The sequence below is a fragment of the Sciurus carolinensis genome, chromosome 7 (genome assembly GCF_902686445.1).
Source record: "Sciurus carolinensis chromosome 7, mSciCar1.2, whole genome shotgun sequence".
Lineage (NCBI taxonomy): Eukaryota > Metazoa > Chordata > Mammalia > Rodentia > Sciuridae > Sciurus > Sciurus carolinensis.
Window position 1 is genome coordinate 52,529,589 of NC_062219.1, and position 12,718 is coordinate 52,542,306.

At 40.5% G+C, this 12,718-nt stretch overlaps 1 protein-coding gene across 1 annotated transcript; it reads right to left on the reverse strand.

The window, feature by feature from the left end:
• Nucleotides 1-7,189: 7,189 nt before the first annotated feature.
• On the reverse strand, nt 7,190-11,546 carry LOC124989502 (sodium-dependent glucose transporter 1-like). Its single transcript, XM_047559330.1, has 3 exons — nt 11,510-11,546; nt 9,738-9,854; nt 7,190-8,184 (listed from the first exon to the last, which is right to left on the reverse strand). The coding sequence occupies exons 1-3, from the start codon at nt 11,529-11,531 to the stop codon at nt 7,190-7,192; spliced, it is 1,134 nt and encodes a 377-aa protein (XP_047415286.1). The 5' UTR covers nt 11,532-11,546.
• Between the last annotated feature and the right edge of the window lie 1,172 nt (nt 11,547-12,718).

Here is a 12,718-nt window from a genome sequence, read left to right on the forward strand (position 1 = left end):
AAACAAGCAGTCCAAGAACCTTGTCTAATGGACTCTTCCAACATCATCTTCAGTTCTTTTGATGGGGACTAGGGTGTAGGTAGGTCCTGGGAGTGAACCCAGGGCCTGGTACATGCAAGGCAAGCACTCTACCACTGAGCTACATCCCCGGCCCTTTTTATTTTATTCTGAGGCAGGATCTCACTAGGTTGTCTAGGCTGGTCTCAAACAAGTGATTCTCCAACATCAGCCTCCCAAGTAGCTAGGATTACAAGACATGCACCACTGAGCCCCACAAAAATGTCTGAAATTTGCTGACATTCTGCTTTTCCATTCTGATTAAAAGGATAAACCAGATCATGGGTCCTGGGCCTGCTAATCTCATTCAGGCACCCATTAGCAACATTCCCTAAGCTTAGTACAGCCCCTGGTATGGAACCTTTGAGTTTTAAGGTGTTCTGGACTTGGACCAGACAAGGCACGAATGGAAGGGAGTGGCAGCATCAAACCAAGGTGAACCCATCAAGGGCTGACCAGCAACTTCTGAGAGTAGGCCCAATAAGAACAATGGCGACTACCAGATCACAGAGGTTCCTTCTGCATTCTGACCAGAAATATTCAGACTGTGCCATGAAAAGGGAAGAGCAGGAAGCAGTCCCCCAGAGGGCCAGAAATGGGGTGAGAGAAGCAAAGAGCAGCCCAGCCCATGGTTCCCTGATCATATACCCTCTGCTTCCAGGCAGTCGGAGGGATCTTCATGTTTGTAAACAAGGCGTGGGACCATTCAATTATCAGTAAATCGGATACTGTCCCAAAACACACGATAATGATACTCAGGACTCCAGGAACAGGCGAAGTTCATTAATAGTCTATGGTGCATAGCACTTGCTAAAACCTCAAGCCCTTGCTAAAATATAGAACGAAAATTGGAAAGAGAGATGACAAAAGGTTGAGGTAGGTGCTTGACAAAAACCCTTCTTTGAATTCATTTCTTCACTACCTGGGTGAGGCCAAGCTGATTAATAAGTAATACTTTTAAAAATTATCTATCTCTATCTTCTTCCTGTAGCCCATCTCTTCTGAAGAAATTGGATTAGACAAAATAACCACCAAATAAAAAAGTCTATATTCTCTTATCTTTTTCTATAGCTGGTCTCTTCTGAATAAACCAAATAAGACAAAATCTCCGCCAAATAATAAAAACACACTGAAATATTTTTCTTAGCTTTTTCACTGCTGTGACCAAAAGACAAGTTTATTTTGGGGTTCATGATTTCAGAGGTCTCAGTCCATAGACAGCCAGCTTCATTCCCACAGGGCACAAGGTGAAACAGAACATCATGGCAGAAACGTGTGATGGAGGAAAGTAGTTCAGAACATGGAAGTAGAAAAAGAGTTCACTCTCCAGGGAACAAAATTTACACTCCAAAGCCACACCCTGAAGGATTCACCTCCTTCAGCTACACCCTACCGGCCTACAGTTACCACCCAGTCAATCCTTATTGGGGGATTAATGCACTGATTAGGATAAGGTTCTCATAACTCATTCATTTCGCCTCTGAACTTCCTTGCAGTATCTCACACATGGGCTTTTGGGGCACGCCTCCTATCTAAACCATAACAATATTAAACATAGGATTACCATATGGTCCACTTATGGGCATATACCCCAAAAGAACTGGAAATAGTTCTCGGAGGCTATTTGTGTACCCATATTCACACCAACATTATCTACAACATCCAAACACTGGAAATGCCCAAGTGTCCACCCACAGATGAACAGATAAATACCACATGAAATACACAAACAATGGAATGTTATTTGGGCTGAACAAGGAATGAAATGATGACATGTGCTACAACACTGATGAACCTTGAAGACGTTATGCTAAGTGAAATGAGCTAGTGACAACAGGACACATTCTGTATGATTCCACTTGTACAAGGTACTCAGAGTAGGCAAGTTATAGACAAAGAAAGGAAGAGGGGAGTTGCCACAGGCAGGTGAGTGGGCCAAGTGGGGAGTAATTCTTTAATGGGGACAGAGTCCCAGTTGTGCCAATTCATTAGGAGTGTCACATTGAAAGGGACTGTGGGACTCTAACCCTCTTCTCACACCCTTTTCTTTCCTGTCCTTGAGGTAAGGAATTTGGATCTGGCACATGCTCCCACCATGATGTCCTGCTATGTGACAAGCCCACAAGAAGTGTGGCCAACTCATCATGGACTGGAACCTCCAAACAGTGAGCCAAAATAAACCTTTTCTCTTTATGTTTCTTATTTCGGTTTATAGCAATGGAAATTGTTTAGCACAGGAAATGTGTACCAAGAAGGTAGGTCTTTGTCATTATTATATACCTGGGGATGGAGAGGAGTCTTTGGAATTTTTCATGGAGAAATCTAGAGTGCTATAAGCAGAGGTAATGGGTGACTCTGGTGAAGGTTCAGAGAGCCTGAAAGCTGAGAAGAATGGGGACAGTAAAGGTGAAGCTGATGAGATGTTCAGGGGAAATATGGTCTTTCTTAAGAATAGTGCTAAAGCCCATCTTCGTTACACTTTTGGGGGAAAAAAATGGTAGCATTTTGCCCAGGTCCTGAGACTATGTGAGAGATTGAACTTAAAGATGATAAGCTAGTGCATATGGGCTCAGCCTCTCAACAGGTGCCAGGTGCTCCTGGGGGTCCAACACAGAGAGAGTGCTAAGAGGCTAAGGATGCCAGTTTCTGGCCCTTCCTGTTTGAACCAATTCTTGGGTTGTGTCAGCAGATAAAGGACAGCAACCAAGGGGGACTGTCCGTATGCTCCTGTAGTCCAAATGCTGGTGATTAACCAGAAAACTAGAGGAGGCAGAAACCTTAGCTTCCTTAGCTACCAGGAATCCTGACACATTGGGGCTGTCTTTGGGACTTTGTAACTGAACAGTCCAGTAATTTCCCCTCAGCTCAATTTGAGTGCCTGTTTTTGGAAGAAGTGTAATTTTTTTTTCTTGCTATATGGTAGCCAATAAATCCTTCTCTTAGATCCTGAAAAAAAAAAAAAAAAGATGATGGGCTAGTTTCCTTGGTATCAGATATTTGAAAGCAGCAAAGCATTTAAGTAGTGATACAGGTATTACTAACTGCTTATATCTAAATTTACAGTGACAATTTGATTCAAAAAGGAACAACAGAAAAGTTTTAAAAATCCACAGTTGAGCCAGGCACAGTAATGGCACATGTAATCCCAGCAGCTGGGGAGCCAAGGCAGGAGCACTGCAAGTTTGAGGTCAGTCTCAACAACTTAGCAAGACCCTCAGCAACTTAGTGAGACCTTATCTCAAAATCAAGAAGAAAAAGGGCTGGGGATGTAGCCCAGTGGTAAACACCTCCAGGTTTAATCCCAGTACTAAACTGAAATAAAATAGACAAAATAAAGTCTGAAGTGAAGTGAAATTAAAAGAATATCACAGTTTGGCCAGATAAGAAGCAAGTACAAACTTTCAAAAAAGAGAGTGCAGTCATTAGCACCGATAATAAGAAGCCAAGTGCTTTGGAGCAAAAGTACAGAAAGGAGGCCTTGAGAGCAACTCAGAGATCTGCAAGGCCATCCCAAGCATTACAGGCTCAGAAGCAAACACGTATAAATTCCTCCCCAAAACCTTCCTTTGTGGAAAGAGCCCTGGTGCCTCACCTACCTATGGATTGGTTTCCTTGCATTCAGTTAGTGGGACCCTCTGAGGCCACTGTAGTCATGGTTCAGGTGGGCTCAGCACTGGGCACATGGTGCTGCTGGTTTTTCTGGAAAGCAGAACAAGAGATTTCTTGGGTAGTGGAGGCCTCTATCAATATTTCAAAGGAAACACTGGGAAGCAGTGTAGTTAGTATGTGACAGGTGCAGGTCTCTGTAAGCAGCTCCTTGGAGGACAATATATGGATTTGTGGAAATGACAGCAGAGCTAAAAGGGAGACCACAAGAAGGCAAGTGCCAGAAATGTGAAATACCTGCCAAGGGAAGCTGCAGGCATTGAACAGAGCCAGCCAATGACGTGATGTGGTTTTAGTCATGTGAGCTAAAACCAGCAATGCCATAGAGTCAGGACTGTCCAGGACAGGAGAGCACACCTCCTGTCCCTGCAGTGTACCCTGTATGCTGGACATGGCCCTGTAGGATCTCATGTTTTCCCTGCTGGGTTTAGGTCTTGTTTTGATCCATTCCCTTTCTATTCCTCTTGGAGGGCAGTTTACTCTGTGACTCTGCCACCATGGATCTCCAAAGTATGTAACTTTTTTTCATACTTATAGGGCTCACACCTAAGAGTTTGCCTTTATTCTTAGAGGAGACTTTGAACTTGAAATATTGAACAACACTGGGACAGTCATCCTTTGGGAACACTTGGGGGTAACCTGAGCTCATTTTGGGTGAATTCACAGGTCAAGAAAGTGAGGTAGACAAGAGATTTTGGCGTTAGAGACAAATACCATAGTTTGGATCTTCAAAGTCCCCAAAGCCCCATGTGTTACAGATTCAGTCTCCAGAGTAGAGCTATGAGAAGTAGAGGTGTCTTTAAAAGAAGTGAAATCTAGTGGGAGGTCTTTAGGGCATAGAAAGTGTGTGCCTCAGAGCAGCTTTGGGATGCTGCCCCTTCTCATCTGCTTTTGCTTCCTGGGCATGAGGTGAGCAGTTTTACTCCATCATATGCTCCTGCCATGATGTGCTGCACTGCCACACACCAAAAGCAATTGTGATCTGCAAACTCCAAAAGTGTGAGCCAAAATAAACCTTTTTTCTCTTTAAGTGGATTGTCTCAGATATTTGTTATAGTGAAAAGAAAGCTGACTAACACAGTGGCCATTCATAGTTTGCATTGTAGAATCCACTGGATTTTCTGGTGTGGATTTCCCAATTTTATGCCACATTCTCGTTAACATGCTTCTTTTCCTCAGCTACATTTTCTATGCTCAAAAAGTTGAGGTTGGCAGTAGAAGTCCTATAGTAATGGGCTTCCCAGCAGTTAAACGACTGCTACTATCTAAGACCCAACAGCCTGAGGAAAAGCTGTGAATGGACCAGAGATAATTTCCAAGCTGAGGTTGAGGGGATGGTAAAGTACAAAAGGAGAAGCAGGCTCTTTGGTATTAATTCTCCCACCAGCCTTCTCCAAAATTGTTAGGTTCTTAGCATAAATCAATGTTGTGTTGGACGTGGAAGGTGAATGGGCAGTGGTCAAGAAAAGTGTTGTGTTTCATTAAGACAAACTAAACCAATTTTTTCTTCCAAATCAAATTTATAGAAATTGGATACGAGAAAGTAAATTTACTGTAATCAGATGGAAATCACGTCACTCAGCATAAAACTTGGGAAGAGGTAACCAAAATCTCTCATTGATTCTAGTCATTTATCAGAGACTAGCCACACCAATTTTGTCCTACTCATGGGAATTTCCCTTACTCATTCCTGCTGCCTGGACACCAAACCACCTTCTCATCTTTACACTGCTTTCTCAGGTACTTCCAACCAGGGAGGTGGAGCCCTACATAGGGGACACAAGTAGTCCAGTCCCTGGCAAAGACTGTGCCTCCTGCAAATTAAACTAGTTGGCTGGTTTGCAGAGCTTAGGATGTGATTAGTACGCAAATGAGTGAAGATTCAATCCTGAAACAGTCTGTGGACTCAGTTTGGGAGGTAGGCAAAGGCCTCAAAAGACCCTGTGTGTAGCTCTATTGCAGCCAACTCCAAAACAGCTTCTGAAATCAGAACTGTGTTGCCACATCCCACCTGAACATAAATGGAGAGAAAATTAGCACACAAAAATAACTTTTTTTCAGGACGGGGGATAGCTCACTGATGGAGTGCTTGCCTAGCATGCATCAGGTCATGAGTTTAATCCCAAGCATGTAAAAGAAAAACAATGTAAAAAACACTTTAAAAACTACTCTCTTTCATCTCCATAATTGAAAGAATTACTGTATTTCACTGAAATGGAGATAGTGATTAGAGTAAAATAGAGCATTATTATATATTTATATATGTATAAGGAATAAATGGAACTAACTCAGCCACATGTTAATGATCATGGATTGGATGGCTAATCCTGATTTCAGAGATGGTAAAAGTGTGGTAAAAATGAATACCTTCGAATCAATGAAATTACACACCAAAAAGGTATTCTTCAGAAATTTATTCAAATAATGTATTAAAATTAAGTATATTAAGTATTAAAATTTAAGTATATTAAATTGCTTATACTCATTATCGGTAGCACACACTTAAATTTTTTGATTCATTTCTCCTTTAAAATGAAGGATGGACTGACACATGTATTAATTTGGGAGATATCTTGTATACACTTGGAAATGTTTGGATTTTCAATTTGGAAATCATTTCAATTTCATTTCTAGAATCACAGATCAGGATATGACGTAGACAAGGCCTATGTTAAGTTTCTCAGGGTAGAGCCAGAAGGCACAGAAACCTCTTGAAGCCAGGTCTCCTGGGTCCTGCTGTGTTCTCTTCATGGAAGTCAAACATCAGGTGAGTCAATAGCGTTCTTTGGTCTAACCCTACAGGTAAGGTAAAGTAATTAATAAAAGCATATATTCCAAAGATCTTTTCCATGAAGCTACTCCACTGAACTTTCCAGGCAGAATATGCATGACAATTTGCTCAGCAAATCCAATCCATTCCTCCATGGTCTTGCTCTTTTAGGACATTACCCAAGTTCTCAAACAGCTTCTTGGCATGTTCTGAAAGGTATAGACCATAAAATATCACTTAATTGGCTTCATACTACCGTAAGGTGACTTGGTAGTTTATGGAAGACTCTAGGAATCATGCAACGTTTCATATCCTTTTAGCATTTGCTACAAATGGAACGGACATCTTATTTCGGCACCCCCAAAGCATGCTGAAAATCTGCAAATGCTCTACTGTGATGGCTTCTTTGCAAGTGGTAATTATTCAGGGCAGTCAATAAATAATCCATCTTCCCAAAGTGTTAGTCCTTTTTGTTCTAACTTTCTGGCAAGGGGCTTCATAGGGGAATCACCAGTATTAACTGCAGAAGATGCAAAGATCAACACATTTGAGAAGAAGGAATTGGAGACTTTGTCCATGGGCTATATCAAAATATTTCACATCTCTTTCACAGGATGACTCATTGTATCATTTATTTCAAAACACTTCAACATTCACTTCATCCCATTCTTATCCATCCACCTCTTCATTCTACTTTTATAACCTAGAACTAGAGGGCATGGCTTTCTTGTCCTCACTCTTTCTGTTTGCTTTTTGCTGGCGATCCAGAGGCAAGGTGGCTAATTTATACAGCACAGGAAATATAACAGCAGTGGATATTGCTGACCCCAAACAGGAGTACAGAACTATCGGCAAATCTGGATATTGTCCTTCAACAATTCCAATTATTGCAGGAATAGCCATTTCTCCCAGGGCAGCACCAATTACCAAAAAAGCTGCAGATTTCCCACTTATGGTTGTGTACTGCTCAATCCAGGAAATACCACTGGGAAATGTGGCTGCCATCGAGGCCCCATACACTGAAGTGGCAATCCAGAGACAAAGTGGACTCTTGTTGAAAAGCACCAGAAACAAAGATGAAGCCAGGCTGCCAATGTTGCTCAACACAATCATGGTGCCAGGCTGTAGACAGGTAGCAAAGAAGATCGCCAGGCCCCTGCAGGCTGCAAAGGTCCCCCAGAAGATGGAGTTCAACCCAGCTGCTTCACTTTCTTCCATGCCAGCATAGGTGGTGGCAAAGGAGAAAACATAAGAACCATAAGTTATCTCTGCTCCAACGTAAAAAAAGAAGAACAGGAAAAGGAGGCAGAGAAGGCTCTTGTGATATTCAGCTCTTCGACTTTCCTGAGCAAATGCTTTTGATTTTTCCTGCCTTGAGCTTTTCTTGAAAAACAGAGCAAACAGGAAGACAGACACTATAAAAACATAAGTGCCAATAAAAGCGTAAGCCCACAGGAGATTCATGTCATCAGGCAATCCAAACAGAGAGACCGAGTCAGCTTCAGGTGATCCATTGGTGGCTGGAGGCTGAAAGTCAGGCTCTGTGTGGTTTTCAGCAGACACTGTGGTACCCAAGGCCAATTTAGCCAGAAGTGGAGCCAGAAAGGCACCCAAGGCGAAACCAAAGTGTAAAGACTGCATGTGTGGGGCTCCTTCATCCCCCCAAATATCCAAGATGAGGACATTACAACCTGCCAATGAAAAATGGGGAAATGATTTATGTTAAACACAGTAACTTTTTAAAAGCTAATTATGAAAAGAAGACTGAGTCTGTATTTTGTGGCCTGCGCATTGTAGCATTCAGAGTTATCAAACATCACACCTGACCCAGTTCTCTGATTAAGGAACTCTAACCCAATACCACCAGAGAGCTAAGGCTTATAACATCTCTCAGATGCCGAAATTCTACAAGCTATAAACCACTACCTCCCGGCACATTAGCAAAAGCTTTTCATAAAACAGTGCTAACATTGTACTGGGAATTAATGCTTATACACCTATTTATTTCTAAAGAGTTTAAATATATATGGGGCTGGGGCCGTAGCTCAGTGGCAGAGTATTTGCCTAGCATGTGCGGGGTACTGGGTTCATTCTTCAGTACCACATAGAAAATAAAGAAAATAAAGACATTCTGTCCATCTACAACTACAAAAATATTAACTTAAAAAATATATTTACTAGACAAATATTACATCAGATAGTAGCCAATTACTGAAGCTTTCTTGGAATTGGTAGCCACTTCAAGAACATTATTTACCTATGTATAAACCAGATGCAAAACACACATTGAGGAACCTGAATACTGCAGGACCCTGGTGTGCCTGTTAGAGGGAACAAGAACACCTTTCAGCAGCTGCACTCGCCCTGTCTGAACACCTGCAGGGTGAAAGGCTGGACGCATCAAGTGTTTGGCTTCCTTTTTTAAAGATCAGATATTTTCTGATAAATGCATAATTCTACCTTGTAGTTTTACAACCAAACTAAGTCTGACATATATTTCCTTACTGTATCTAATAACATTAGATTGGGAAGGCAGGCATACCAAGTTGGATTTGGCCCTCAATAAACATCACCTGGGTTCCTTGATGACACATGCATTAACTCTACTGCAGTGGGGCAGGAAACTGACAGGGAAAAGAAAGGAAATCAAAGTAGCATACAATATGGGTTCCTCTTAGCTCAGAAACAGGGGTACAGTTTAAACTGGATGGCTGCTTCTCTTCTTCCACCACCAAATAAGGGTCCAAAACTTGTTTTATCCTAGTAAATTATCAATTCCTTACACTACAATAATAAAAATCTATCCCAAACTGATAGCCTGCTCCCCTGTACTGTAATTAGCCACAAGAGGGGGTGCTTCCCCTTTGGGATACTAAAAATCAACAAAATTCTGTAAGTTCACTTCCTATTTCTCTGATGCCCTAACTGGTAAGAATAACTGATAGAAGGGTGATTCTGAATGACCCACTCGGAAAGCCCATGTCATTTCAAGAGCATCACAAGTGACAGTTTTTAAAAATCTTTATTGTTGCATTAGAATTATACATAGTAGTGGGATTCGTTAAGCCATATACATTCACGCATGTATCATAATTGGATCAACTCATCCCCAGTACCTTAATTTTCCTTCCCTTTCTCCCTCCCCCTGATTCATTTGCTCTACTCTACTGATCTCCCTTCTGTTAGTGAGTGACAGTTTAACACCATCTGCTCTCTCAGAGATGACACTGAAGTACTCACTTACCTGTATCCAGGATACCTATTGAAGCACCAAGGACAGACATCATGACTATCAATAATACTGCTCTCTTGCAAAAAGGAATAAGGTAAAGACCAACTGCGGTAGCTAACATTGACGTCCCTGAGAAGAAAAGTTAAAAAGCAGCTATTAGGAAACATTACAAAGCCAAATGCTGTGGCACCTGCCTATAACCCAGTAGCTGGGGAGACTGAAGCAGGAAGATCCCAAGTTCAAAGTGAGCCTCAGCAACTTAGCAAGGTCCTGTCTCAAAGTACAAAAATTGAAAGAGCTAGGGATGTGGCTCAGTGGTAAAGCACCCCTGGGTTTCATACCTGGTACCAAAAAAAAAAAAAAAAAGAAAAAAAAAAGAAAGGAATAGCATGCATCATGATATGATCATCACCATAAAAACTTCCAAAGGAAAATAAAGTCAAATTAAAACTGTAATTATGAGGAGATGAGCATTCAAGCAACTCTCATAAGATGTTATTTCATTTAAATCTTTTTTTTTTATTTTTTACAAATTGCATTTGGATTCATTGTACACAAATGGGGTACATCATTTTGTTTCAATGTTTATGCACATGTAGATTCATACCATTTGTGTAAATAGATGAAAATGGAGAATATCATGCTAAGTGAAATAAGTCAATCCCAAAAAACCAAAGGCCTAATGTTTTCCCTGGTAAGTGGATGATGATATATAATGGGGGTGGGGATGCAGGGCAAGAGAAGAATGGAGGAACTTTAGATTACATCAGGGAAATGAGAGGGTGAGGGGGTATGAAAACTGGTGGAATGGGACAGACATCATTACCCTAGTACATGTATGATTTCATGAATGGTATGAATCTACATCATTTAAATCTTATATGGCTATGGACTATAAAATGTAAAATACTATGACATGAATACAATTTAGAACTGATAGTAATCAGACTATAAATTGGACTGCAAAGAAAAGTTTCATAGCAAAACACAAAAGTCAAAAACTATTTACTTAAATGTTTCACATAAAAGAAACTGAAGAGATTTTTAAGTAGGATTTAATTGTATAAAAAGTCAAAAAGAAAATGCAATCCATATAGTAAAAATTTACTCATAATTTTAGAAACATGGAGAGAAATACAAGAAATATATTCTTTCAACCTGCTTTAGAATTAAAAGAGCTTTTTAAATTCATCAGCAATAAATTATTCTCCTTGCTTCCAAAGGAATTTCATCACACTAATCTAGATTTTTAAAAATATTGCAATTTATCCAAAAAGGAGTATGTGAAAAGCATTGCCATCTATTTATAGTCTGGGGTCATCACTGACATGGGGCAGCAGGGACAAAAATGGAACCTATCTCAGTTCACCCACCATCCCCTGCCCATCATTTTCAATCCAGAGTCCGTAGAGCTTGGGCAGATTCCAGGAGCTCATTCTGATCCCTGTGGCCCTAGGAGATCTGCCCTACATCCTGATGAGAGAGCCTTTTGGACAGTCAGTGCATGATCCTACAGTGGTACCTAATTTACAGTGAAGGTCTAGAAGCCTGAAGATTGCTAAGGCACACGCCAGAGGGCTGATCTAAGTTTCCAGAGAGCCCAACACATGTTCCCCTGAACTGACAAAGTGACAGCAGAAACCATGGAAACCCACCTTCCCTGGAGGACACTTGAACACCACCCATTTCAGGCATCACCCACTCTGCAGGCTACTGTTTTCATAGGTAGAGCCATGTTATAAATTCAATGATAGTAACAGAAGCAGAAATCAGTACTTACTTACCCAAAAGTAAAAAATCATTCATACAGTCAAAAAGAACTCCACCAATCAGAGAGCCACACAGAAATCCAGAGGCACGGCCCACAAAAATGAAAGAAAGACTGCTGATGTTTCTGTTTACATTCCTTGCCAAATCTTGAAAGGTGGGTCCCAGTATAGCAACACCCAGTCCCTAAAATTTAAAAAGACAAAAGATTTTCTTTTATTTACAATCATTAAAATCATGTCCATCTAAGTGGTAGCTTTCTCCAGCATTTAAAAAAAAAAAAAAGTAGGGATGGGGGATATTACTGACATTTTTATTGCTATGACAAAATACCTGACAGAAATCAACTAAAGGAAGGAAAGATTCATTTTGGCTTATAGTTGCAGAGGTTTCTGCCCATAGTTGACTGGTCTCATGCATTTAGGCCTGTGGCTGGACAGAGCATCATGTGGAGAGCACAAGGTGGAGCAGAGGGGCTTACCTGATGGTGGCCCAGAAGCACAGAGAAAGAGAAAGAAAGGAAGGCTCCATTGACGCAATACACCATTCAGAGGCTCAAGGTAGGCCCCACTTCCTAAGCTTACGTCACCTCAATAGGATCACAGGCTGGCAACCAAGCCTTTAGCACGTGGCCTTTGGGGGACATTTTACATCCAAACCATAACAAGAAATTACAGTGTCGTGGAGGAAATTACTTTCAGATGCATAGTCAGTAAACATGTATAATGACAATACCATTGTGATTAGAGATATAGATTCCCATGGTTTTTCTTGTATTCACAATTCTCGATTTTTGAAAATGATTGGGCTCTTCTGGCTTTCTTTTTTTTTTTTGCATTGAGCTCTTGTGGCTTTTTTTTTTTTTGCATTTTCTAATGATAACTTAAAAGACTATATTAAAAGTTAATTAAACATAACATTAAAACTATTCTTGAAATAATCTTCTTTGTTTTCAAATATACTATATGAACTAACATGAGAATTTAGATGTCAGTAATTTAAATTATCAACATATTATTTTCATATTTGATGTTACTAAAGCAGCACTATTTCTGATACATGAGGGTATCCACCCTCTGAACTATACATATACAATATTCAGGAGATTAAACTTATAAAATTTTTTAAATTCACATTTTGGTTCAAAGAAATCCCAATAAATTGTGATAAATTAAATTTGACCCAAAGCTGTCTCCTTACATACCATACTGTAACCTAACAGTATG

What these genes read in the sequence shown, in the direction of transcription:
- LOC124989502 (XM_047559330.1), bottom strand. Translation starts at nt 11,531, where the DNA reads ATGAATGATTTTTTACTTTTGG. An exon ending in GAATGATTTTTTACTTTTGG is followed by an intron (nt 9,855 to 11,509) that starts GTAAGTAAGTAC and finishes TTTTCTTCTCAG; the next exon opens with GGACGTCAATGTTAGCTACC. An exon ending in AATAGGTATCCTGGATACAG is followed by an intron (nt 8,185 to 9,737) that starts GTAAGTGAGTAC and finishes TTTCATTGGCAG; the next exon opens with GTTGTAATGTCCTCATCTTG.